Source organism: Trichosurus vulpecula, chromosome 9, assembly GCF_011100635.1.
Source record: "Trichosurus vulpecula isolate mTriVul1 chromosome 9, mTriVul1.pri, whole genome shotgun sequence".
NCBI classification, from domain to species: Eukaryota; Metazoa; Chordata; class Mammalia; order Diprotodontia; family Phalangeridae; genus Trichosurus; species Trichosurus vulpecula.
The window spans coordinates 57,038,024-57,064,636 of record NC_050581.1 but is presented as its reverse complement, the minus strand read 5'-3'; the positions used below and the strand labels follow the sequence as shown (position 1 = coordinate 57,064,636).

The window sequence follows — 26,613 nt, the reverse complement described above, 5'->3', positions numbered from 1 at the left end:
AGCTTCTGCTCTGCTCTGTTTGGTCAGATCAGAGTTGCTAACTTCACATCTGGTATACAAAGCAACGGCCAGATTTGGCCATACTTTCTTAAGGATGATTATTCTATCTTATTCTTCATGTTTCCTTGTAGCCACTATTAGCTCATTTTCTCCTAAAAGTTTACAAAAAGTCTGACCTCAGGAAATTTTTCTTTGAGAGCCAAGACATAATTATGAGCCAAAAAAAAAATCTGAAAAGCAGATGAGTTGTCACTAAGCTGTACAGGCAGGGGATGAATGCTTATATACATTGTTTCCTTAATGGTGTGTTCCCCAAAACAATAGGTGAATAAATTGAATCTTAATTAAAATTTATTTGGTGAGCTTTCTATTTCAAAGAAGCCTACTGAATCACCCACCAAGTTCGTTTTTATCTGTTTACATCAATCTGGATGTTCATGTAATATTGGATATTCTTAAAGCAAGAAAACCTGTAGTAGTTGGTTGAAATACATTAGCTTGGCAGTCCCAGGGGAAAAAAAATAATAATGGAGCAAATGGAACCTAATGACTTTATGAGAAATCAAGAAATTATAAAACACAACTGAAAGAATGAAAAAATAGAAGACTGTGAAATAACTCATTAGAAGAACCACTGACCTGGAAAATAGCTCCAGGAGAGATAATTTTAAAATTATTGGACTACCTGAAAGCCAAGATCAAAAAAAGAGCCTGGAAATCATCTTTCAAGAAATTATCAAGGAAAACTGCCCTGATATTCTAGAACCAGAGGGTAAAATAGAAATTGAAAGAATCCACCGATCTACTCCTCAAAAAGATCCCAAAAAGAAAATTCCTAGTAATATTGTAGCCAAATTCCAGAGTTCCCAGGTCAAGGAGAAAATATTACAAGCAGCTAGAAAAAAATAATTCAAATATTGTGGAAATACAATCAGGATAACACAAGATCTAGCAGCTTCTACATTAAGGGATCAAAGGGATTAGAATATGATATTCTGGAGATCAAAGGAGCTATGATTAAAACCAAGAATCACCTACCCAGCAAAACTGAATATAATACTTCAGGGGAAAAAATAGATTTGCAATGAACTAGAGGACTTTCAAGCATTCTTGATGAAAAGACCAGAGCTGAATAGAAAATTTGACTTTCACATACAAGAATCAAGAGTAGTATGAAAAGGTAAACAGGAAAGAGAAATCATAAGGGACTTATTAAAGTTGAACTGTTTACATTCCTACATGGAAAAATGATATTTGTAACTCATGAGACTTTTCTCAGTATTAGGGTAGTTGAAGGGAATATATGTATAAAGATAGATAGATAGACAGAGGGCACAGGGTGAGTTGAATATGAAGTGATGATATCTAAAAAATAAAATTAAGGGGTGAGAGAGGAATATATTGGGAGAAGAAGAAAGGGAGAGATAGAATGGGGTAAATTATCTCACATAAAAGAGGCAAGAAAAAGTTGTTATAATGAAAGAGAGATGGAGGTGAAAGGGAATGAGTGAACCTTACTCTCATCAGATTTGGCTTAAGGAGGAAATGACATACATACTCAATTGGGCATCTTACCCTACAGGAAAGTAGGGGTGAAGGGGATAAGAGGGGGGATGATAGAAGGGAGGACAGATTGGAAGAGGGGGTAGTCAGAAGCAAACATTTTTGAAAAGGGACAGGGTCAAAGGAGAAAACTGAATAAATGGAGGATGATATAGAATGGAGGGAAATACAGTTAGTCTTTCACAACATGACCATTATGGAAGTGTTTTGCATACCAATACATGGATAACCTATATTGAATTGCTTGCCTTCTCAAGGAGGATGGGTGGGGAGGGAAGAAGGGAGAGAATTTGGAACTCAAAGTTCTAAAAACAAATGTTAAAAATTGTTTTTGCATGTAACTGGGAAATAAGATATACAGGCAGTGGGGTATAGAAATCTATCTTGCCCTACAAGAAAGTAAGGGGAAAGTGGATGGGGTGGGGCGGGGGGAGTGGGGAGATAAAAGGGAGGGCAGATTGGGGAAAGGGGCTATCAGAATACATGCCATCTTGGGATGGGGGGAGGGGAGAGATAGGGAGAAAATTTGTAACTCAAAATCTTGTGGAAATGAATTTTGAAAAATAGATAAATTAATTAATCTAAAAAAAGAAATTCCTTTTACCTAAGATCGACAACTGTTCTGCAACTCAGATGTTACCAAGAGATTAAGTGATCTATCAGCATATTCCAGTCCTCTTGACTCTGAAGTTGGCACTCTCTCCATTACCCCATGCTGCCTTCCCATTACATATCATAAAGGACATAGAAGATATCAATCAATAAACATTTATTAAGCAGCTGCTCTGCTGGGCACTGTGCTAAGTGCTTGGGATACAAAAACAGGCAAAAGAGAGTCCCTGCCTTTCAAGAAGCTTACAATCTAAGGGGGGAGACAACATGCAAACAAATATATATAAAGCAAGCTATATATGGGATGAAGAGGAAATAATTAACAGAGGGAAGGCACTAGAATTTTTCTGCTAGTCAACAAGCATTGATTAAGCACTTACTGTTTGCCAGACACTATGATACAAAGGAAGACAAAATCATGTTCCTTGCCTCCAAGTAGCTCACGTTCTAATAAGAGAGAAAACATGTAAACAACTATGCACAAACAAGATGTATACAGTGTAAATAGAAAGTAATCTCAGAAGGCAGTGGAATTAAGAGGGATTAGGGAAGGCTTCCAGTAAAAGATGGGATTTTAGTTAGAATTTAAAGGATGCCAGGGAGGTCAGTAGGGCTGGAGTCAGAGGACTAGGCTTGACTCTAGGCTTTGCTACTTCCTATGTTATCTTTTGTGAGTTGCTTCAACCTGGACCATTTCCTTATCTGTAAAATGAAGGGGTTGGATTAAATGGCCTCAGAGGTCTTTTCCAGAATTAGATATATGATTCTTTGGTCCTCCTACTAGGTCTGCAAAGGACAGGTATTGCCTTTTCTCCCTCTCATTTTATAAGATGTTGCATAAAGATGATTGAAGGAACTGGATGTTTAGTCTGGAGAACAGAAGACTTAAAGAGGAATATTGTCATCAGATAATTGAAGGGCTATTATGTGAAGGCATAGATTGGTTCTGTTTGGCCCTAGACGGTAGAATTACAAGCAATGGTTCGGAGTTGCAAAGAAGCAAATTTAGGCTTGACATAAAGAAAAACACCTTAACAATTAGAGCTATCCACAAGTGGAATACATATTAGGGCAGAATTCTATTCCAGAGTTGCCCTAGAAGTTCATCATAGGATCAGAAATTCAGAACTAGAAAAGACCATAAAGAACATTGCAGTATGTTTCCTCTTGTTGCAAGAAAAGTTTGAATAATGTTATGTTATGTTATCAGGAGAATCCTTGTTCAGGTTGGGATAGATGACCACTGAGGTCCATTCTAATCCTGAAATTCTGTAATTCTGTGATACCAAAGCCAAGACAATACCATCCCTTGTAGGTCCTAAGTCTTCTCCACTTAGAGAACAGGGGCTGTCATCATTAAACAGTCTAATTTAACAAACATGCTTATTGAGGCTCCTATGAGGCTCTAGAGTCTGCGAAGAAAGGGATAGAAGGATGAATGAGTTAGCAGTCTCTGCCCATGTGGAGCTTACAGTCTGGTAGAAGAGATAAGCTCAAGAATATATAATCTACTTCAAATATGCTTTGTGTTCATCTCAGTCACTAGAAGCTTTTTGAATGCAAGGAGGAAAATTCAAAGAGCATAACTGACGCTGGGCTCAGAAATGCTGCCTGTTGGCTATTGTAGGTTGGTCTTACGTTAGCCCCAGGACAAGCTGTGAAGTCAGCAGCCATGTTTGCCTTTAGTACTAAGTGACCTCCCTTTTCGGTTTCAAATCCTCTTTCTGATTCCCACACACTATCTATCCTTCCTTCTCCTAACTTGTTCTGGTTGTCAACTAGAGTTGCCAGTCTACTGTTAGGTGGTGAGGCATCCAGAGGTAGTGGAATTTTCATGGGAGACTTTCAAGATCCAGAGAAACTCATCTGTCCATCTGTATCAGTAGTTGGGTAGTAGTAGGTGGGACTTTGTTTTACTGTTTTCTCTTTTAGCACTTATTTAATCAAGTGCCCTTGAAGAGAGTCTGGCCTTTGTTTCTTTGATTAGATCAGAAGTCATTGACTTGTACATTGTAGTACTAGGGATTAACTTCCTACACCCTAAATGGGATTTTTCACTGTTCTTTGTTTGAATGCTTCTCAGCACTGAGGTAATCAAGTGACCCAGGACCCTGAGCCAGGTATATAAGATCCAAGGTTGGCACTTGACTTTTGGGGCACACTCATGGAAGGAGTGTTTAGACTCTGGGCAAGCCATAACTGCCCCCTGGCTTTGCTAACTCATACCCATTGGTTCTTCTCTGGTAACTATGTAGTATGATTTGATCAGACAAGGTCTGTCTGTTGATGTTTGTTATTTTCTGTTTGTATTTGCCTTGAAGTTCAGAGGGCTGATCTTTTCCTCCTGAACTAAGTGAATGATATTTGTATGTTTAATTAAAGTGAGATTGTTAACACCTTAAAGTTACTTTGCTTAGAAAATCAGATTAAAGAACCTGTGCTGGCAGCTCTTGTTGCTGGTCTTGTTGGGTCTTACACCCCACAACAGCTGCTGCTAGCCAAATTGTTGCTACACCATCCAACAGACATTTACTGAGTCCACACTAGTGCCATGCAGTGTGCTATGGGGAGTCACAGTCCCTGTTCTCAAGTAGTATTTCCTTCTTTGGACCACAGTTGAACAACAGCTGCTAGTGTAACCTCTTAACTGTTCAATTTTAGGCACTGGGGGACTTTATATTAGCATTTATATGCATATTGCCTAGTGGTAAGAATGCACTATATCCCTAATTTTTGTCATCTGATGCTCACAACTCTTTGAGGTAAATACCAAAACCTTGTGATGTGTGTATATGGCAGGGGCTGGGGGAGAGGAATAGAAGGAAATAGAGGAAAGGGTGGAGAAATGGGAGAGGATTTGATGAGGGGGAATGTACCACATAGGCTGCTGCCTACTCTGCCGACCCTGAAGGGCAATCTTTCACTGGCAGGGGAAAGAGCCTGCAGACTTCTTTCAAATTCATCAGCTGCCTGTACATACAGTCAAACCTGAAGTTTTATTTTGCTTCTGCTCATTTATGTGTCTAGTTTAACATATGAACTAAATATGTAGATCCTTTAGGAACTGGGAATAATTTGAATTTTTTCCTGCTTCAGTTAAGATACCAATATGTCAATCTGGATATTCTAAAACCAACTCCACAACAGACTTGAGCAGATGTAAGCTTTCCTTCCAAAATCAAGGTCCATGTTAAAGCCACTAGGTACAGGCAATCACTAATGTGCAGTAATAATTGAGAACCTGAAGGGAAAGTTGGCAGGAAATAGTGGTACAGAAAAATGATCTCCATGCTTCTTCTCTTTTTTGGGAGGGGGACACCTTTGAAAGTTGAAGCACCTTTTGTTTTTGTTTTTGGGTAGGTTTTTTTTTTTTTGGTCCTGTTTCTTCTTTTATTTCATTGATCACAGTTCTTCTCCATAACTTGACTAGCGTGTAAATTAATTCAATGTGAAGTTATACATGGAAGTTATATGTTGTGGAAAATATTATACTATTTTATATCATTTTTGTAATTTCAATAAGACTCAGGGCCTGAACTACTTAACCAGAAGAAAAGCCTGATCCTAACAGTCTCTTTGTTCTCTGAGTAAGCTCAGAGATATCTCTATCTTATATCAACAAACCCAGATGGTGCATTCCTTGCTCTGTCCATGGCCATTAAGGGTGAAAACCTTGACCCCAGACACTATCTTGAATTATGTGACTTTTCCTTATCTTAATATTTTATGGGCATATACTATGTTGTGGAATGTTAATGGCAAATTAAACACAGAGATCCTGGGTTGCAAATCCAATTGACACTTTGACAACTATCTAATTTGTTGTATTTACAATCTATTCCATTAAGGGAAATCCTTGTCTTTATGGTCAAACACACCTGAGAATCATAAATTTAAGTAACATGCTGAATTGTGATTGTTCTAAAGAATATAAAACCTGTTCATGTTTCTGTACAAGTCAGTCAGACATTCTCTGGCTCAATCTCATACATGTATGTCTGTTGGCTATGCTTATGGGAATTAATATATATAAATAATACACTCTTTTTATTATCTAGTCTGTTGTTTCCTTTAACCAACATCCAGGTTCACAATGTCATTCCATGCCAGCTAGGAGAGGGAGGGTGGGAGGGAGGGAAGAAAATCTGGAACTCAAAATTATGTAGAACCGAATGTTGTAAACTAAAAATAAAAATTTAAAAAAAGAAAAGAAAGTTGAAGCGCCTCTTAGAGAGAAATACTAGAAAAGAAAGACTACTTTTCTCCCTTTCCCTCCTCATATTGCATGCAGTCTCTGAGTGAGATGGAGAGGCAGAGGCTAAGACATAAATCAAAGGCACACATGTGAAGGAATCTGTTGAATTGGAGATTTTAAATCTAAAGGAAACCCCAGAGCAAAACCTTGAATAACACCTTAGGGTTTCACCAGTGTGAAATCCCTACCTCAGGAGGGGGGATTAGACTAGATGACCCTAAGATCCCTTCCTATATAGTGATTCTAAAAGTCTGTGACATAAGCCAACAGGCACACAAAATAATCCTTTTTCAAAGCCATTTATCACTGTTGTTTCTTGTCCCCTTTTCCTCAGCAGTTGGAAGAACTAATGGGGAATGTAACTGTCTGCCTAACCTTCAAGAGCCCTCACCAACATGAAGCCCATAACTTCTCTCAAAGAAGCAATTCCAATAAAGTCAGTCCCTTGGCACAACAAAATGAGTCGACTTCATGGAAGGAGCAGAAAGAATTTCAAATTCTTTGGCAAAGATTGTAACCCTCCAGTGTGACCACTCACGCCACGAAGAAGCTGTTAAACCACTCTCATCGACAAAGAAAGCCTTGCGTTCCCATGGCATGGATGCACTTTCATGTGTTTGCCCTATATCAGGCGAATAAGGAAACATGCCACAGCCTTTGACACCTGCCAGGATGTGAGAGCAGCAAATTACAGCAGTCATTCTTCAGTCATCACGTAGATTTCTTTGTTTCCCAGAAGTAAGGAAACCTGAGCCATGGCTCATCACACATTTGAATATGCTCTTTCATCTCATCATATCTAACCATGGCCCCGACTGTGTAGGAGCTAGGGAAGTAGCAGAAGACCTAGCCACCAGCCCAGGAAACACTAGGTTGAGGAAGGGAATTTAAATTAATTTCCAAGTAGGATAATAGAAAATCAGAAGGACTTGTAGTTTTGACTGTGACCAGGAACAGGCCCAGACTGCCTTGACTAGCCATGGCTTCCCTGGGCCCTCCATAGCCTCCACCCACATCCATATGCCCCTAGACTACCTTAGGACCTAAGCTCTGACTAGGGAGCTCTTTGGCTTGGCACTTTCATCTGATGTTGGCATAGAGCTGCCCAACATTCCACTACCTTGGTATTCGAAGGCTTCTTGTTTTTTAATTCCAATGTTTCTCTTTTCTCCCTTATCTGTAAATGTATTAAAATATCTACTTCTCAAATAAAGTAATAAAAATTCAACTTTGAGTTCCAAGTTCAGCAGCAGTTCCAGATGATCTATTTGTTAAAGAAATTAAGGTCAGTGGGCTGGGAATTTAGGGCATTTGCAAGGTTTTTAAGTGCTACAGCTTTTAACAGTCTGCCTGGTGGTGTGCTGGTAAATGTTTAACAACCTGTTTAACAACCTCTGAAAACCCCACAACACTTTTAAGTTTAGTCTGCATTCTTAGTCTATTACTTTCTTAAATCTTGACCACCAACAAAATAAATCAAGCCCTGATTTGTAGCCTTTGCTGATTTCCAAGGTATAAATGTTCACACTGAAAATTTAACAACTGATTTAACAACAGCTGGTATCAGCTGGCTCCAACACATCCCTAAGTACGTCCCACTGCTTTATTAGCTTTTTCAGCTATCAGTTTGACCAACTGGCCAGATCATTCTGTTTTTATGGTTTGGTCTCAGTACTTTACATGGTTGCTATTTTGTTATATATCATTTGGCTTATCTTTGTAGTATTGTGTCCATTCTTTTATCAGCCCCTATCTGAGATCCAATCTGAGTAACATTTATGCCTGTCGATATATATATGGCAGCTACACCAAGGTAGTGTATCTTGCAATCATATGTTCAGTTATTTCACTTGTCAACATTTTTTTCCTATAATATAAAAATATAATATAAAAACTTTTTGTTTATTAAAAAACATAGTTATTCTTTATGAAAGAAAAATAGGAAATTTTTATTACATTCCAACAAATATAAGATTCCCAATTCTACTCCTGTCCTGGCCTCCTCAGTACTAAAACATTTTTTGGTTTAGTTTGTTACACATCTGGGAGGTTTGGAAAGAGACTGAAGGGCTGCCCTACCACAGGCCATATCCCAAGGGGAGATTGGATCTCCATCCCCAGAGAATGAAGAGCAGGTGTTTTTACACTGTTAGGGTCTGGAATTAATCTGTTGAGGGAGATGGGGGGGAATGATGGTTCTAAGCTGGCATATTAATAATATGGCTATGAGAAGAATCAGAAGAAAAGGTGTCAATTCAAAATCAGGAATTAAAGGCCCTAGGAACTAGGAAACTGAATTAAGAAGGAGTTGTGATTTTTTGAAGGTGGAACATCCTCCTGATTCCTAAACTAGTGCTGGTGAGCCAAGGATGTAACATTCTTACACTTTAGGCTGTGGTACCACGTGAGGCAACAGTTACAATTATCTGGCTCACAAATTTGAGACACCCTGACCCACACCTTTAAAAGCTAGATGGGCTGGTTACTATGCTGGAGGGGCAGTCCTGGACCAAGCTGTGCCTAAGGAGTCTATCCAGCCTAATCTAGAGTGGTTTCAAGATGTCTTGCTGCAGCATTGTGTCAGAGAGGTGAGGTGAGTCCTGACATTCAGGATTATTCATAGTAGTATGAAGTACCCAGATACTACATTCAGTACAAGAACTATGGACTCTCTCAGTAAGACCACACCCTTTAGGGCCAACTGATAGCTTGAAGCTCCAGGATAAGTCATGTACTAGCCGTGCTCAGGTCCCAGTCTTTTCAACATGATGTGATGGTATCCCAAACTAGGGAGTAAGCTTAAGGCTTTGCATAGCATAGTGTGCTAAAGCCTGGTTCACAGTGATTCCCATCCACCCCTAAGAATTTCACCACTCTTATGCTTATAAAACCCCACTTGGAAGGGAAGGGAGGAAAAGGGTTGGGTACAATGGGCAGAGAACAATAGGGCTGGCAGTAAACCAAACCAGCCTGAAAGTGGAGGGAAAGATTTTATTTTGGTTTCTAAATTTGTGCAGCTGAGGAGCTCCTAAACCTAAACTGGGAAGAGATGCTTATCATATCCAAATTAATACTTCCAAGGGTCTGATTTCTTGGATGTGGACCCTGTCTTCATTGATGCAGATCCCTCATTATAGGCAATCTAATTAGACTCAGCAAACTTAGCCCAACTGATCCTTAGATGCCCAGGCCATACTGAAATCCTTTCCAGTTTAGTAAGGCCTGCCAGAGCTTGTATGTAGTGGTACAGCCTTCATGCAGCCAGGGTCACTACCCCACCACAATGAAGCACCACCAGAGGAGGACTTGATCACACTTAAGGCTTATTTAAATCCCACTCTCCAAAAAACATACAAAACGAGGAAGGGCAAAAAAAAAGTTATTGCCTTTATTAAAGGAATGAAGAGGGGCAGGTATTTATATATATTTTAGAGTCTTACTAGGGCCCTAGGCTAGGTTCACATGAAAGTAAGACTACCAAATGTGAAAATACACATACGAATTTAGGTGATGGGGAAAAACTGAAAGGAAAACAAGGCTGGGTGCCGAGTAAATACTGCCCCAAGAGAGGAATAGCTAGTTCCTCCCTGGCAAGAACTGAGATCTACCAAGCTTCATTAGCTTTTACTGGGAAACCAGCTCTCTGGATCTAATCGAAGAGTTATTCTCTATTCATCTTCAAGAGCCATTCACCACACCATAAATACCAAATAGCTTGGAGGGGGCAAACATTAGCAGCCTATACAGGACTGAGAGTTGAACTGGAAGCTCCTGGCTGATACCTTTTTAACTTTGTAAAGACCCAGGCAGAGGTGACTATAAAAACAAACCTAAAAACTCGTGGATAAACCCAGAGCTAAGAACAGAAGACAGTTCTTGACTCCAGGCTCTCGGATTCAACAGGAACAATTCAAAAAGGAAAGTTCTGAGCTTGCTTAGCTGGGCAGGTGATATGCCAGCATGGAAGAATTCTCTCTCTTAGATATCTGCACATGGAAAATATCCCTTTACAGAATAGATATGTTCTAGCAAGTTTGGCAACAAAACACATTTCTATAAAGTAAATCCTACTTTCTCAACAACATTCAGTAGAAGGTCAGAGATATGTTCTTATGGCAATAGACCAAGTTGAAAATGGTTGGCAAGAGAGGATCAGAATGGTGGTGACGCCTGAGGCATGCAATATGTGGGAATATGAGGAATATTTCTGCAACAGAAATCTTTTCACCCTCATAAAGCTTCCTGGGTATCAGTAACAGAATCAGACTATAATATGCCATGGTAGTAGCTGCCGCCAGATAACCCATAATGTGTTCAAGTCTAAACATTCTGTAAGTTAATGGTTTCATCTTAATGTTGTAAAGTTCAAAATCCTGAAAACAAATATCCTTCAAACACGAGGAGAGCAGTTATATTGTTCAAAATTCCCACCTTCCATCACCAGAGGCTCCTGGTATCTCTGAAAAGCTGAGCTTCAGTGGAAGATGACTCCAAACCTCAGTCAGTGAGCATGACTCTCCCCTGCATGAATCTCCTGATGTGTTACAAGCTGGTGTTTCCGTGTGAAGCTTTTTCCACACACCTCACATTTATAGGGTCTCTCTCCTGTATGGGTTCTCTGGTGCTTATTAAGGTCAGTGCCCCGACGAAAGCTTTTCCCACAATTCTGGCACGTATAGGGTTTCTCACCTGTGTGGGTTCTCCGGTGTGCACTGAAATGAGAGCTGTTATTGAAGCTTTTCCCACATTCCCCACATTTATAGGGCCTCTCTCCAGTGTGAGTTCTTCGATGTATGACAAGGCTTGAGCTCTGGCTGAAGCACTTCCCACATTCATTGCATTTGTAGGGTTTTTCTCCTGTGTGAATTCTCTGGTGGGTACTGAAATTGGACCGGTCACTGAAGCCCTTTCCACATACAAGACACTTGTAGGGTTTCTCCCCTGTGTGTGTTCTCTGATGTTTGATCAAATGAGAACTTTTGTTAAAGCTTTTCCCACATTCAAGGCATTTGTAGGGTTTCTCTACTATACGGGCTCTCTGAAGACCTAGATCCCTTTCCTGAACAGAAATTTGGCTCTCTCTCTCCACTAGTGGGTAGCCCCGATGCCATTCTGACTGAATCACACAAGCCTGTCCCTGACAAGCTGGCTGAAGACCATGTCCCCTGGACTTCCTTGCCAGGGTTTTACACAACTCCATTTTCATGGTGGAATCCTCCCTGGAATCTTCTTCATTCTCAATCTTGATCTCACATCCTGGAAGAAAAAAGAGAAAATGAAATCCCTGATCTAGAGGGTAGTGGATTCAAGATAAAATCAGTCAGTCAATTCATAAACATTTATTAAGCACCTACTATCTGCCAGGTACTGGGGTTACAAAAAGAGGCAAAAGATAGTCCCTGCTTTCAGCTTACAATCTAGTGGGAGAAACAACATGGAAATGAATAAATACAAAGCAAGCTATATACAGGATAAATGGGAAATAGCTAACAGGGGAGGAACTGGAATTAAGAGCTGGAGAAGGCTTCCTGTAGGAGGTGGGATTTTACCTGGAACTTAAAGGAAGCCAGGCAGGTCAGTAGTTGGAACGGAAGAGGGAAAGGATTCCAGGCATGGGAGACAGCCAGAGACGATGTCTAGAGCTGGGAGACAGAGTGTCTTATTCACGGAACAGGCAGGAGGCCTGTGTTACTGGATCAAAGAGTACATGCCAGGGAATAAAGTATAAGAAGACTAAAAAAGTAGGAGGGAGCTAGGTAAAGGGAGAGAGTTTGAAAAAGTACACTTGTAATATTTGTAATTACATTTGAAAATTTGTAATAAGACAGACTTTTAAAGCTCAAAGAAGTCACCATTCCATCCTTTTACACCTAATCCCATATCTAGACTAATGTTTTAGTGGGGGGAAGTATCTAGAAGTTTTAGGGAGCTAAGGGTAGCAGTATCCTTCCACTGTTTATTAAGCACTTATAAGACACTTCTAGGTCTTTGCGGCAATTCCTTTTAAGGATCTCAGAAAGCTAGGGCTCCTGTGTTAAGTGCACTATACACAGTAGGTCCTCCCTAAATGACTGAGATGTGGAATGGAACCATTCACTAGTATTTTGAAATCCTGAACTGGAAGGGAACAGAAGAGTATGGGATTCTCAATGTGGGATTCCCTGGTGAGTGGATCTGCCATCAGACTCAAGGGCAGAACATCCCAACTCTCCCTCCCCTGTCCCTACACAAATTTTATGAGGCTAAATGTGAACTGGACTTTGATAACCAGGACTGATATCAAAATCTAGACTCAGTGAATCAAGTAAGACTAGGCAGAAACCAGAGATTTTTTCCTTTTCATACCCATGAGATTCTCTGTATGGCAGCAATTACAAAAGACCAAGCTTTTGATTCTTTCTCCTTTGACTGGGTTTCAGATTTCCATCTCCAAACCACTGTTTTAAAGTGGAATAATTTCAACCTACATTCATTTATTATATTCACACAACAAGCATTTATTAAATACCTAGCAAGTACAGTGGTTGGTGCTGAAGAATATACAAAAACAATTAAGACACTATTCCTGCCCTTCAGGAGCTTACAATCTAGTAGGCTTGATAAAACTCTGCACATAAGAAGGGTCCAAAGTGCTGAGATAGATAAGGATGTAATCTAATAAGATGGGGAGAAAGGTCATAAAGGCTGGGATCTTTTCAGCTATACTTTGAAGAGGAAGCAGGACGTCAACAGCAAAAGATGGGCATATAATATGACTCAAGTAGCTGAAGATGCACATCACAGAATCTTATGTCAAAAGATTAATCTAAAAGTCTTTTCCAACTTCTTTTCCAATTAAGATTTGACTTTCTGTTATTTCCTTATAAGTTGTCCAAATATGCTCAGATAACCAGAATTCAAAAAATTTTGGCATAGACTCAAGGGATAAAAGCTTCTCTTTTTAGTATTGTTGGCTTTTCATCTCCATTTAAAGGATAAATGCTTTCCTAGGTCCTACTGTTCTACGCCTCTTATACAATGTTCTGCACCTAGCAGGTGTTACATAAATGTTTGATGATTGAGTGATTCTTTTATATTGCATTTTTTCCCTCGATAATGTTCCTGTAAACTGTGCTATTTCTCAGTATTCACTATTATTCACCTGGCCTAATCTTCTTCTTTTGGGAGTTATTTTCCTTTTTAGCTCTTTATGAAGGTGTTTCATCTAGCAAACCTGATTTATTACTTTCAATGCTACAAATCAAACAGCAACTTTTTCTTGTGCCTTAAAACTTGCACTAGAAATACTCATCTCTCTCTCTCATTTTCTCTTACCTTACATGAGGCAACACTTCATTAGCAGAATCTTCTAAACCCAAACTCCCATAATAGCTGAAGTCCTATTGTTGCTGTCTTCCTCACCTGTGTGATTATCTCTTAGAATATCCCCCTCCTTGAAAGCTTGTAGATTTGAGTTCCATAGTCCTTCCCTTCGATCCAGTTGGGCAATTAGATTTGGTTTGGGAGCAGGAAGCCCTGTCAGTAAGGAAGGTCAGTGTTCAGTAAAAGGAATAGGGGAAACTCCATTAACATTCAGAATTGGCCTCCAAATATGAGGGTACGTTTGGGGTCCAGAAATGTAGTATATAATTTCCTCTCTGGAACCTTCCAGAGTAGCCAAGACTCCAAGGTGAAAAAAATATATGATTGTTAGGTTTGAGAACTTTGAGAACATCTAACAAAATTCACATGCCCTAATGTGAATTTAGCAAACAGTTCAACAGGCAACACCCTTTCCTTTTAGGAGTTTACACCCTACAGTAGAAGACTGAGTTTGTTTATTTATATTTTTTCAGGGAGGCAATCGGGGTTAAGTGACTTGCCCAGGGTCACATAGCTAGCTAGTAAGTTTCTGAGGCTAGATTTGAACTCAGGTCCTCTTGGGGCCCATGATCTATTCACTGAACCACCTAGCTGCCCCAAGACTCACTTTAACTAACACAAAAGGATGTGGCAAATAGCTAACTGTATACACATCATATTGGGTTTAGTTCATAAAAGGAAGATATGAACAATTTGCTTATTTCAAAACAGATTAGATGTCTGTGGAAACAGTTATATCAATATCAGTTATTTGGGAAAAGTTCCTAAGGCAGGATTTTAAGTGCCTTTGATAGACATCCTAATCACAAAGAGTTGCACAGGAAAAGATTTAGAGGTGAGAGTAGAAATGGAAAAAGAAGGCCTTGAGGAGGGTTCCTCGATGCTCAGATAATACAAAAATGAGAACTCAGAGACATTAAATTAGGCAGGTGAGAAACTTGAGGATAAAGCAGAAAATCTCGTTCCTGAAGCACAATGCTGCCCTTTCTGCAAGACTGACACTAGTGATTAGTAGAGCATGCATTAGGAGCACATTATCCAAGAGCAGTGACAGATTTTAATTGATTCCACCTCTCCCCCAGTGTCCCTTATGACCAATGGCGCACACTGTGAGAGTGCCAGATGGACTGGCTCACATGGGAATTGATCCATGACTGTGCTCTTATTATCATGTTAGAGAGCAAAGGCTCTTATCCTCTGGCAGTCTGGTGAAGCCTACGGACCCCTTGTTATGGGGCATACAAGAGGTAACTACAGAAGGTGCCATGACAGATGTGGTCTGTAAATCAGACAAATTGGCCAAGTTCAGGAATGGAAGCAGGGGTGGTAGCACACTCCTATTATACCTGCCACTAGGGCAGGCTGAGTCTGATGGCTCTCTTGAGCTTGGGAGTTCTGAGCTACTGGGGGCAAAAGACAATCCAGTGCCCCATATGAAGTCTGTACCGATGGTGAGGCCTCCCCAGAGCCAGCAATTACAAGGCTACCCAAACGAGGTAGGAACTGGCCTAGGTCAAACATGGGAGATCAAAGCTTCTGTGCTGATCAGCAGTGGGACTGGGCCTGTGAGGGACCACTGTACTTCCAGCCTGGGAAAGACAGACCCAATCTCAAAAAAAAAAACAAAAAACCAAACCAGAATATTAACGTGGTATCCTAAATATCTTCTATATTATCTAGACTACTCATATGCTCCTTTGAATTGCTAGTTATCGTGTATATGTCTTGTCTCTTACTAATTAGACCAGGAACCCCTTATATCACCTCCTAACTCAGGACACTGCCTTGCACATAATACGTGTCTATTAAATGTTTATTGACTGATATGTTCTGGAGTAAAGTAGTGAGGAAAAAAGGGAGAACACATAAGAATGCCGCCTCTAGAAACAGCAATACCCAAGCATCACAGACCTCAGAGGTTTTAAGCCAAAGGGAAAACAGGCTTCACTTAGCAAAATAATGTTACCATATTTTTCCTGCAGGACATCCCCATAGTGTTCTCTTTGAACTGGATCCAGGCGCCCCCACTCCTCCTGGGAGAAGTACATAGCCATGTCCTCAAATGTCACTGGCATCTGCAAAAATCACATTAACTCCACTTAGTCATAGCTACCTCAGGTTCCCTCTTGGTCCTGGCTTATGGCGAGCATCAATTTCTCTCAAAATGATCTACAGTCCTATCACTAATAGATCAAAAACTCCTGAGATCACTTTTGATTCTCCTACACTGCATATCTAACCTGTAGCTAAATCTGAAAACTTTGACTTTCATGTTGTTCAGGCATATCCCACTCTTTGTGACCCCATTTGGGGTTTTCTTGGCAAAGATTGGAGTGGTTTGCCATCTCCTTTTCTAGCTCATTTTACAAATGAGGAAACTGAGGCATGCAGGGTTAAGTGACTTGTCCAGCGTCACACAGCTAGTAAGTATCTGAGGCCAGATTTGAACTGAGGAAGATGAATTTTCCTAACTTCAGGCCTAGCACTCTATCCACTGTGCCACTGAGCTGCCTTCGTACTATCTGCTACATCTCTGTCTTCTCCATAGTTGTAATAAAAGCTAGGTCCCATTGATGTCCTGCTCAGACTCCCTGTCTCAGGGCCTTTCTGTTGCCTTATTCTTTCATTCTCTCTTCTTTGCTGTTTCCCACTTTTTCACCCTCTTTTCACCCTCTTAGGCTTCGTTACCAGGATATTCCTCAGTCCTGCTGACATTTCTCAGCGCAAAAGAAATTGCCACCTGGCTCTACAGCAAGGATGACGTAGCAAGACTCGGAATGGGTAGGAAGTATGGATAATCTGGCCAGAGTAGAAACATTTCCTCGGACCCAGGACAAAGTATGGCTGTGCCAGGAGGTTGACAAACTGACATGAAAAATGAGAAGGCCATACAGTGGGGCAAGACCCAAAGCCCTGTGAACACTTGGGAAGAAAACCAGGAACATTCAGAAAGGGCTGGACAAGCTAGAGGATACGTTGGAATGGATGAAGGAGACTTAGTTAGCCATCCCTAAGATGGTGAGTGACTGCCAGGAGCAACAGAGAGCAATAGAACATTATAGTCTGAGACTGGAACTGATTTTCTTTTCTTTACAGAGGGAGATTGGAGGGGAAGGGAATGGTGAGGGGGGAAGCTTCAGGAAAGATGAAGATAGCAAAAATCTGTATCTTACAGCTTAAAGTTTTGTTTGGATTAATGTCTACAGAACAAATTTTTTTTTAAAAATCTCATTTGCTAGGGAGACTGATTGCTCCCAAGAATCAGTCTCTCCACACACACACACACACACACCACATACACACACCCCGAGGAAGCATGGCCCATTTGGTATTCAGTTCAGCATGAAGCCTACTGGCCCATAATTCTTGGCTATCCTTTTGAACCAATTCAAAACAGTAAGACTCAGAGGCCATGCAGAATCCTCTAACACTTTGAGCCTCAGTTCAAGTCATATGTACTTGAGTTTAGTACTTGAATCTTGTATTATCAAAGATGGTTAACTCTAAGATAACAAGATACCTTGAGCCTATTTTGGACCCAAGTTCCCAGGAAAATTAACCTCTGAGTACTGAAAAAACACCTATCATTTGTATTGGAGGTAGAAATAGAGATGGGCTGGGGTAGGGTGAAGTGGGGTGGGGGAAACATGATTCACCTGGGACCAGGCAGACATGAATGTAGCTGCTGTTTCCTGTTCTCTAGTGTTCTCCTCCCTGAAGAGGGCAGAAACCGGGGAAGCAGGTGAACCTATGGAAGAACAGCCTTAATTGAGTCATACCTTGCTCAGGGCTGCCCTCTGTGTCTCTAATCATAGAATCATACATAGAGCTGGAAGAGACCTCAGAGGCCATCTAATCCAACCTCCTCATTTTACAAATGAGGAAACTGAGGCCCAGGAAAGTTACACAACCTGCCCAAGATCACAAAGGTCACGAGCCTCAGAGATGTGATTTGAGCCAAGTTCCTCCAATTAGAGCCAATGTTCTTTCCATTTTGACACCTCCTAATCTTGTCCATTTCCCACTGAACCCAGACACTCGTCCCGATTCTTCCCACGTATCCTCTTTTCCCTCCCCTTCATGCCAAACATCTACTCCATTCCTCCCCAAGGAAGGGTTGTTTCTCACCTCTCTTTGGCTGCAGTTGGACATTCTTTTTAAATCTATGGTTTGGCTGTTTCTGTGGTCGGAGGCAGGAGTTCCGCACTCCCTCCTCTTGGGACCTCGCCTCTGCTCCCTGGAACATCAAAGATTCATTCCTGTGTTGTTCCCAGGCTCACTCTCTCTTCTGAGACCACCTCCTGTCCCCGCACAGTGACCCTAGTCTGGGAACAGCCCACATCCCTTCTCAGGTTACAAAAGAATCTGGGAAATTCAGAACCAGACTCCCCCCAGGCCCTTTTCAGTCCTTTATCACCTTTAAGTTCCTTTTCAACTTTCCCTTTACCTCAAAATCAGTTTCTTCTTCGCTTTCTATTCTTTTCTCTCTAGCCCGTTTTTTGCCTGAGTTATAATCTTTGCTTCTCACATTTCAATTTGTGCCCAATCACATGGTCTACTCTCTGTTACTGATAGAATCTCTTATTCTTCTGATGCTTCCTAGTTTGTTTCTTAGAGCTGGGATAGAATTTACTTGGTACAGAATTTACTAGATGCAGAAACAATCAAGTGTCTCTTTTAAGGTAAAAGGTGTGATGAATCAGGTAAAGCCAGTATTGCCTAGCCCTGGCCCCGGCTCTAGCCCCAGACCTACTCTTTCTGTAGGTGCTGTTAAATTCCTTCCTCAGGGTAAATTTGTGGAAAACAGACACAGAATAGATGATAAGGAGTAACTGGGAGTACTGAGAGGTACATCCTTAATCTTAATTACTTAACTTTTTACAAACCATTCCTTTCTGTCACTTTTAGAGACAAATCATGAGGTAGCCAGACAATTAATCTGACCCAGTATCATATTTCTGATGCTTTTATGAGAGTAATTCCCATTTTTTTGGAACTGTACCACTCTTATTTTGATTCCATGATACCTTCTCCCTTCTGTTAAGAACACTGTAAAGAATATATTTAAGTAACATTGTATTAACATATTTTGTTTTGTCTCAAGAGATTTTCCAACAAACACCCAAACCATACCACCACAAAGTATATTCCCCAAAACAGTTATGCAAAACTGCTTAATTACAATTCATAGTACATGACACATTCCAGTTTTGAAATTTATCAACTTAACAAAAGGGACAGATGTGCCATTAACTTTGATAATCTAGTACCAGTACTATCTTCTAGCATACATTTATTTTTAAAATTAATATTAATTTGATTCTGAGACCTTAAGAATCTTGCAAAAATCCCTGAAATTATGAAATATCCTTGGATACCACAACACTCACAGGTTGGAAGTCATTTTTTCACCCTTCGTCAGCTAATTCCCTTAGCCCTTCTGGGTCATGGCTGCCTGTTGTTTCTATTCACTAATGGGATGCCTGGTTCTACCCTTCTTTGTTCTGTGATAAAATAACCATCAGGAAGGTTATGGAGTAGTGTTTTTCCCTAAAAAAAAAAGGCACATTTCCAACTGAATAATGAAATCAATAGCAGTGAGATTTACTTAATTAACACGAACTAACTTTATAGTCAACTTTTCTGGAATGCACGTGTTTTATTGAAGAGGGAACATTACCAAGGGGAAAATGATGACCAGGTCTGGGGGAGAGGGAAACTCAAGTCAATAAACAATATAGGGTACAACAGGCACCATGGGAAGACAAAAAAAGGGGAGGGTCTAATTCCTAACTCCATGGAATTTACTGCTTGAAAATAAAACAAGAGGGAATGAATTTTCTTCCCTTCCCACCAGTTCAGTGTGGACTTGTTTGGGTTGGGTTCAACTCTGATGGTAAATCAGGAGCAAACACTGATCTCAGCCAGTCCTCAGTAAAATTATAGTACAGGAGGGAAGAGTCTATAATTTTAAGATCTCAGTTGACAGTCTGCCTAAAGGGCTTAGGAATTGTAAGCGATCAAAAATGGAACGGATCTCACCTCCTGTTACTGAATCCTCACCACCCCAAGCCCTCAGAATTAAAAATCTCTTCCTCACCTGTCGCCTCTGTTTCCTGGGCTCTCTCTGCAAACCCTCGACCAGGACCACCGCCTCCTCACCACTCTCTGGATGCTGTTCCCGTACCCAAGTCTGGATCTCCCCCGGCAATACCGTCAGGAACTGCTCCAGCACCAACAGCTCCAGGATCTGCTCCTTGGTACGCATCTCTGGCCGCAGCCACCGACAGCAGAGCTCCCAGAGGCGGCTGAGGGCCTCCCGGGGTCCGGCCACCTCCTGATAGCAAAACAGCCTGAAGAGCTGACGGGAGGTCTCGGGACTGGGATCATTCCTCTGCGAAGGAGGCTCCCCTTGCCAAGGGAAATCTTCTTCTACCTTCACAATAAGGATCTCTTCCTGCTCCGGTGGAGATTGGAGCTGCAGGCCGAGGGCTGTGGCCATCGCCCTGGGTACAGGACCAGCTCTGCCACAGGGCTCTGAAGATCAGCTCTCTCAGTCACAGGAATGGCAGGACCCTTGGGAAAGGAACTTTGATTTCTCTTTGGGGCTCTGAAGAAGAAACAGCAAAATAGGTGAAATGACAGGCCTAGTTCTTATTCCCCTCCCTATCTTACTCTATTCAGCTCTATGACTACGGACACACTGCGTAACTGAGGCCCAGGAAAGTTTTCTCACCAGTGGAAAGAGCACCCAAGTCAAAGGACCTGGGTTCAAAATCTACCTTTAATACTACCTGTGTGACTTCAACTTCTCAGGCCTCGATTTCTTCATCTGTAAAATGGAGTTGAACCAAATTAGGGGCTCTTAACCTGGGGTCTACGGATAGATTTCAGGGGGTCCATGGCCTTGAATGGGGAGAAAAAAAACCCACCACATCTTAATTTTCACTAAACTCTAACTGAAACAGCATTCCTTCAATTATTTAAAAAAAGAAGGGGTCCATAAGCATTTATTAAGCACCTACTGCATGCCAGGCGCTGTAGTAGTAATAGCAACGATAGCTAACATTTATATAGTGTTTACTACCTGCCAGGCACTGCACTGAGCACCTTTACAATCGTTATCTCATATGACCCCTAGGGAGCCAGGGGCTATTTTACAGTTGAGGAAACTGGGGCAGAGATAAGTGGCTTGCTCAGGGTCACAAAGCCAGCATGTGTCTTGGGTTGCATTTGAACTCAGGTCTGCGGCTGATGCTCTCTCGGCCACACTATCTACTCTACCTTGCCCCCTCCACGGTCCAGTGAAAAGGTCATAGGTCACGGCTCAGCGCGGGAGCCCATGCCTCGGCATCGAGCCCAGGGGTGGGGTGCGGAGCGCAGGGTCCGTGCCGGCTCCGGAGCCCGGGCCCTCCCCGTCCCCGACTCACCGCTCGGGAGCCGCCGGGCCTGGGCGAGGGCAGGTAGGAGGGAACCTTGGGCCTCAGCCTCGGGGCGGGGCGGGGCCGGGCGGGAGGCCGAGGCGAAGGGCTGAGCTCCCCGGCCGAGCCGGAGCCTGCACTTGACCCGCCCCTCAGAGAAAGAGTCCCGCCTCCGAGCTCGGGCCTGCCCGGCTGCGGTTCGGCCAGCAATGACCCGTCCGGGTCTCCTTTGGGTCTGAATGGGCCGAACTACAGGGTTGTGATTGATTGGCTTGCCCAGGGGTGTCCGGGGTAGGGAACGAGGGGAGAAGACTCGGTCTAGCACGGGGCATTCTGGGTAATGTAGTTCCCCTGGCGCTGACACGCCCCCTCCCCCTCCTAATGGGGCGCGCACGGTCAGCTGCGGGGGCCCTTTCCTTCCCTCCAGCCTCAGTTTGAAAAGTGGTGTCATCTTTTTGATATTTGTCGTTTATTTATTGTATTTCTATACGCCGTCGTTCTTCCTAAAACGTTAGAACTCATTACGGAGAGCAAAACCGTAAATCAGTGCCCCCACTTAAGTATTAATCAGGTATGAATTAATTATGTAATTAATTACCATAATTAAGTATTAATTATTTAAGTATTTATTGAGCGCCTTCTATGTGCCCCGCAATGTGCTAGGCCATGGTAATACAAGTACAAAGAAGGAAACTGTCCCTCCCTTCCATGAGCTCACATTCTAAGCTAAGGAGACAAGTACCCATGAGAATGTAGACAGCATAGATATAAAGCTCATCAATACATATATAGGCAAAGATAGCCGAAGCACTTCGATGGTAAGTAACTTGGGAGGGAGTGTAGAGGCAGGTGGGAGGATCAGGAAAGGCTTCATGAGGACTATGGTGCAGGGGCCGCGTCTTATTGGAAGAGGGACTATGTAGAAGCAGAGATGAGGAGGGAGTGGTCCAGGAATGGGGTATGGCCGGGGGAAATGCTCCGAGGGGAGATGGAGGATTCCGAATGAGGGACAGAGAGAAGGCCAATTTGGCTGCATCACGGAGAGCAGAAATCATGTCCAATGAGGCTGGAAACATCAGCTGGGGACAGGCTAGGACTTTAAAAACCAAAGGGAGAATTTTATACTTTATTTCTAGAGGCAATAAGAATCCACAGAAGTTTATTGAGTACTGGGGTTACATAGTCAGATTTGCACTTAAGGAAAATTACCTTGGTAGCAGTGTGTAAAATAAAATGGGGCAGTGAGACCAGTTGGGAGGGTGTTGCACTACTCTGAGAGGTCATGAAGGCCTTAACTGAAGTGATATTTATGTGAGTGGAGGGAAGGGATCAGATATGAGAGATACCCGGCTGGTAAAAACATCAATATCTGGTGACTGATTGGATACGTTGGGCACCATAAAATGTGGGATCCAGTATAATGCTGAGATTACACACCTGAGAGGCTGAAAGGATGGCGGTGTCTTTGACATAGATAGAGAAACTGGAAAGATGGGAAGGTTTAGAGGTAAAAATGATGAGTTCAGGTTTACAAATGCTGAATTTAAGATATCTCAGAGACCTCCAGTTTAAACTTTCAAGGAGCAATTGGTGACCTGTAACTGATGCTGGGGGATTGGGAGAAGGAGGGAATATAAAATCAGATGAAAAAGGGAAAGCAGCTGCAAAAAAGTTTATGGAAAACATGAGAAATCTGGGGAGCACTTCATTGCAATAATGGATAATGGTCCATTTCCAAGGCTAGGATATATTTGCAGGGGCAGTGCCAAGAGAGTTCTCCTCAAACCAAAACCCCCCAATAGCTCCTTGTTTCAATCAACTTCCAAATTAATTCAACCAACTTCCACATCAATAGGTCTAAGGGCTTAGGATCTCTTTTCCATATATTGTTAGAACTGGAAGGGACCTTAGAGACATCTAATTCAAGCCTTTCTTTTAGAGATTAAGAAAAGGATGGGGCGGGGGGGGGGGGCGTGGAGCCAAGATGGTGGCTAGAAAGCAGGGACTTGCTTAAGCTCTCCCCCAAATCCCTCCAAACACTTATAAAAATGGCTCTGAATAAATTCTAGAGCTGTGGAACCCACGAAATAGCAGAGGGAAACCGGTCTCCAGCCCAGGAGAGCCTGGATGGTCGTTGGCAAGGGTCTATGGCACGGTGCTGGGAGCGGAGCGCAGCCGAGTGTGGGGCCACACCAGGACAGACCAGACCTGCAGTCAGCGGCTGGAACAGGCCTTAGGGCCATGAATCATTGAGCTGTGGCAGATACCAGACTTCTCAACCCACAAACACCAAAGAGGGGTTAGTTGGAAAACTGCGGGATAGAGTTTAGCACGGTCCAGCCCCATCCCCAGGGGTGGTGGAGGTAGTGCAGTGGTGGTGATGGCAGCAGCAGGAAGCTCCTGAGGCTGCTTCCCAAGTCCCTGGCGAACACAGTGGGAGGAATCTAGCAGTTCATCAGACTGGGAGCGCAAAGAGTGCTTTGTGGGCACAGAGGCAGTTTTTCTTGCTGTGCCCTGCTTGGATCTGGATTGCGGTCCTGGTTGGCAGTTCTTGGGGGAGGAGGAGCGCTGCTGCAACAGAGCCTGCAGTGACGGTGGAGTAGAAGTAGCTCTGAAAACAGCAGCGCTTGGACCCTAAAGCTTGGGACAAAGTACTCTCTACTCTACAAGCAGTCATACCCTGACAAAAGGCTCAAGGGTCAAGTAGTTGGCTGGGAACTTGAACAGGTATGAAAACAAACTCAGACTCAAACTCTAGATTCCTTTTTGGGTGACAAAGAAAATCAAAACATACAGCCAGAAGAACTCAACAAAGTCAAAGAGCCTACATCAGAAGCCTCCAAGAAAAGTATGAATTGGTCTCAGGCCATGGAAGAGCTCAAAAAGGATTTGGAAAAGCAAGTAAGAGAAATAGAGGAAAAATTGGGAAGAGAAATGAGAGTGATGCAAGAAAACCATGAAAAACAAGTCAATGACTGGCTAAACGAGACCCAAAAAAATACTGAAGAAAATAACACCTTAAAAAATAGACTAACTCAAATGGCAAAAGAGCTCCAAAAAGCCAATGAGGAGAAGGATGCCTTGAAAGGCAGAATTAGCCAAATGGAAAAGGAAGTCCAAAAGACCACTGAAGAAAATACTACCTTAAAAATTAGATTGGAGCAAGTGGAAGCTAGTGACTTTATGAGAAATCAAGATATTATCAAACAGAACCAAAGGAATGAAAAAATGGAAGACAATGTGGAATATCTCATTGGAAAAACCACTGACCTGGAGAATAGATCCAAGAGAGATAATTTAAAAATTATTGGACTACCTGAAAGCCATGATCAAAAAAAGAGCCTAAACATCATCTTTCAAGAAATTATCAAGGAAAACTTCCCTGATACTCTAGAACCAGAGGGTAAAAGAGAAATGGAAAGAATCCACCGATCACCTCCTGAACAAGATCCCAAAAAGAAACCTCCTAGGAATATTGTTGCCAAATTCCTGAGCTCCCAGATCAAGGAGAAAATACTGCAGGCAGCCAGAGAGAAACAATTTGAATATCGTAGAAACACTGAAGGGCTTGGAATATGATATTCCGGAGGTCAAAGGAGCTAGGATTAAAACCAAGAATCACCTACGCAGCAAAACTGAGTATCATGCTCCAAGGCAAAATATGGATTTTCAATAAAATAGAGGACTTTCAAGCTTTCTCAGTGAAAAGACCAGAGCTGAATAGAAAATTTGACTTTCAAATACAAGAATCAAGAGAAGCATGAAAAGGTAAATAAGAAAGAGAATTCATAAGGGACTTACTAAAGTCGAACTGTTATGTTTACATTCCTACATGGAATGTGTATAATTCATGAGACCTTTCTCAGTATTAAGGTAGTTGAAGGGAATATACATATATACAGACAGAGGACATAAGGTGAGTTGAATATGAAGGGATGATATCTAAAAAATAAAAAAAATTAAGGGGTGAGAGAGGAATATATTGAGAGAGGGAGAAAGGGAGAGATAGAATGGGGTAAATTATCTCACATCAAAGTGGCAAGAAAAAGCAGTTCTGTTGGAAGTGAAAAGGGGACAGGTGAAGGGGAATGAGTGAATCTTGCTTTCATCGGATTTGACGAGGAGGGAATAACATATACGCTCAATTGGGTATCTTACTCCACAGGAAAGTAAGGGGAAGGGGATAAAAAAGGGGGAGTAATAGAAGGGAGGGCAGATAGGGGGAGGAGGTAATCAAAAGCAAACACTTTTGAAAAGGGACAGGGTCAAGGGAGAAAATTGAATAAAGGGAGATGAGATGGGATGGAAGGAAGTATAGTTAGCCTTTCACAACATGAGTATTGTGGAAGGGTTTTGCATAATGATACATGTGTGACCTATGTTGAATTGCTTGCCTTCCTAGGGAGGGTGGATGGGAAGGGAAGAGGGGAGAGAATTTGGAACTCAAATTTTTGAAAGCCGATGCTCAAAAAAAAAGTTGTTTTTGCATGCATCTGGGAAACAAGATATATAGGGAATGGGGCATAGAAATTTATCTTGCCCTACAAGATAGTAATGGGAAAGGAGATGGGGGGGAAGAGTGGGGTGATAGAAGGGAGGGCTGACTGGGGAACGAGGCAATCAGAATATATGCCATCTTGGAATGGGGGGGAGGGTAGAAATGGGGAGAAAATTCATAACTCAAAATATTGTGGAAATCAGTGTTGAAAACTAAAATATTAAATAAAAATGATAAAATTAAAAAAAAAAAGAAAAGGATGTCATAGTAGATAGAGAGCTGGTCTGGGAAGACCTGGTTTCAAGTGCCTCCTCTGAAATAGAATAGCTTTGTAACCCTGAGCAAATCACAGAATCTCTCAGTGTCCTCAGGGAACTCTTAAACGCCTAAATTGCAGAGAAGGTACATATGTGCATTGGAAAAAATTCTTTGCTAGAGGAAGAAATCACATGTTTGGAAAGAAAGAAAAAGGAAGGAAGGGAGAGAGAGAGGAAGGAAAAGTCTAAGCTAATTAGTATCAATGATGAGATTTCTACTACTCGTCTTTCCATTATATTTTGTGTATTCCCTGCCCAAAGCCAAGGGTATACTGAGTGTGGCTCAATTTTGTGCTATGGAAGGGTTTCTATAGAAACCGCTCCTGGCTACATTTAATCTGCAGATCTGATCCTGGCCTTTCATAATCTGGACCTTAAATGATAACAACACATTTGGATTTTAGGAATGAATTCTTACCTTCCTCAGATTCCCTTGAACTAATTTCTCAGTCTCCTTTACCTTTTTAGAGATGAAAAACAAAAAAAGGGGGGAAAACAGTTTAAATGTAAGTAGTTACTAAGCAAGTTTTCTTGGCTATATTGACGTTCGATGTTAGGTTTTTAATAAAACATGGTTAAAAAAAG

General features: G+C 41.8%; 2 protein-coding genes across 3 annotated transcripts in view; one reads left to right on the top strand and one right to left on the bottom strand.

The window, feature by feature from the left end:
• The window catches only part of C9H16orf71 (chromosome 9 C16orf71 homolog), a 36,503-nt gene extending 29,527 nt beyond the window's left edge, over positions 1 to 6,976 (top strand). Inside the window, exon 10 of the mRNA XM_036737383.1 lies at positions 6,768 to 6,976. Coding sequence (XP_036593278.1) covers positions 6,768 to 6,780 — 13 coding nt within the window. The 3' untranslated portion in view covers positions 6,781 to 6,976. The remainder of the gene's footprint in view (positions 1 to 6,767) is intronic.
• Positions 6,977 to 8,359: 1,383 nt separating this feature from the next.
• On the bottom strand, positions 8,360 to 21,450 carry ZNF500 (zinc finger protein 500). Of its 2 annotated transcripts, none has more exons than XM_036739140.1 (7): positions 21,223 to 21,450; positions 19,893 to 20,402; positions 17,921 to 18,029; positions 17,449 to 17,540; positions 15,759 to 15,867; positions 13,832 to 13,945; positions 8,360 to 11,686 (listed from the first exon to the last, which is right to left on the bottom strand). In XM_036739140.1, exons 2-7 carry the CDS (start codon positions 20,292 to 20,294, stop codon positions 10,932 to 10,934), a joined length of 1,581 nt encoding a protein of 526 aa, XP_036595035.1. In that variant the 5' UTR covers positions 20,295 to 20,402; positions 21,223 to 21,450; the 3' UTR covers positions 8,360 to 10,931. The 2 variants fall into 2 exon arrangements, with proteins under 2 accessions (XP_036595035.1, XP_036595036.1); XM_036739141.1 differs by having other exon boundaries at positions 8,416 to 11,686; positions 21,077 to 21,228.
• Between the last annotated feature and the right edge of the window lie 5,163 nt (positions 21,451 to 26,613).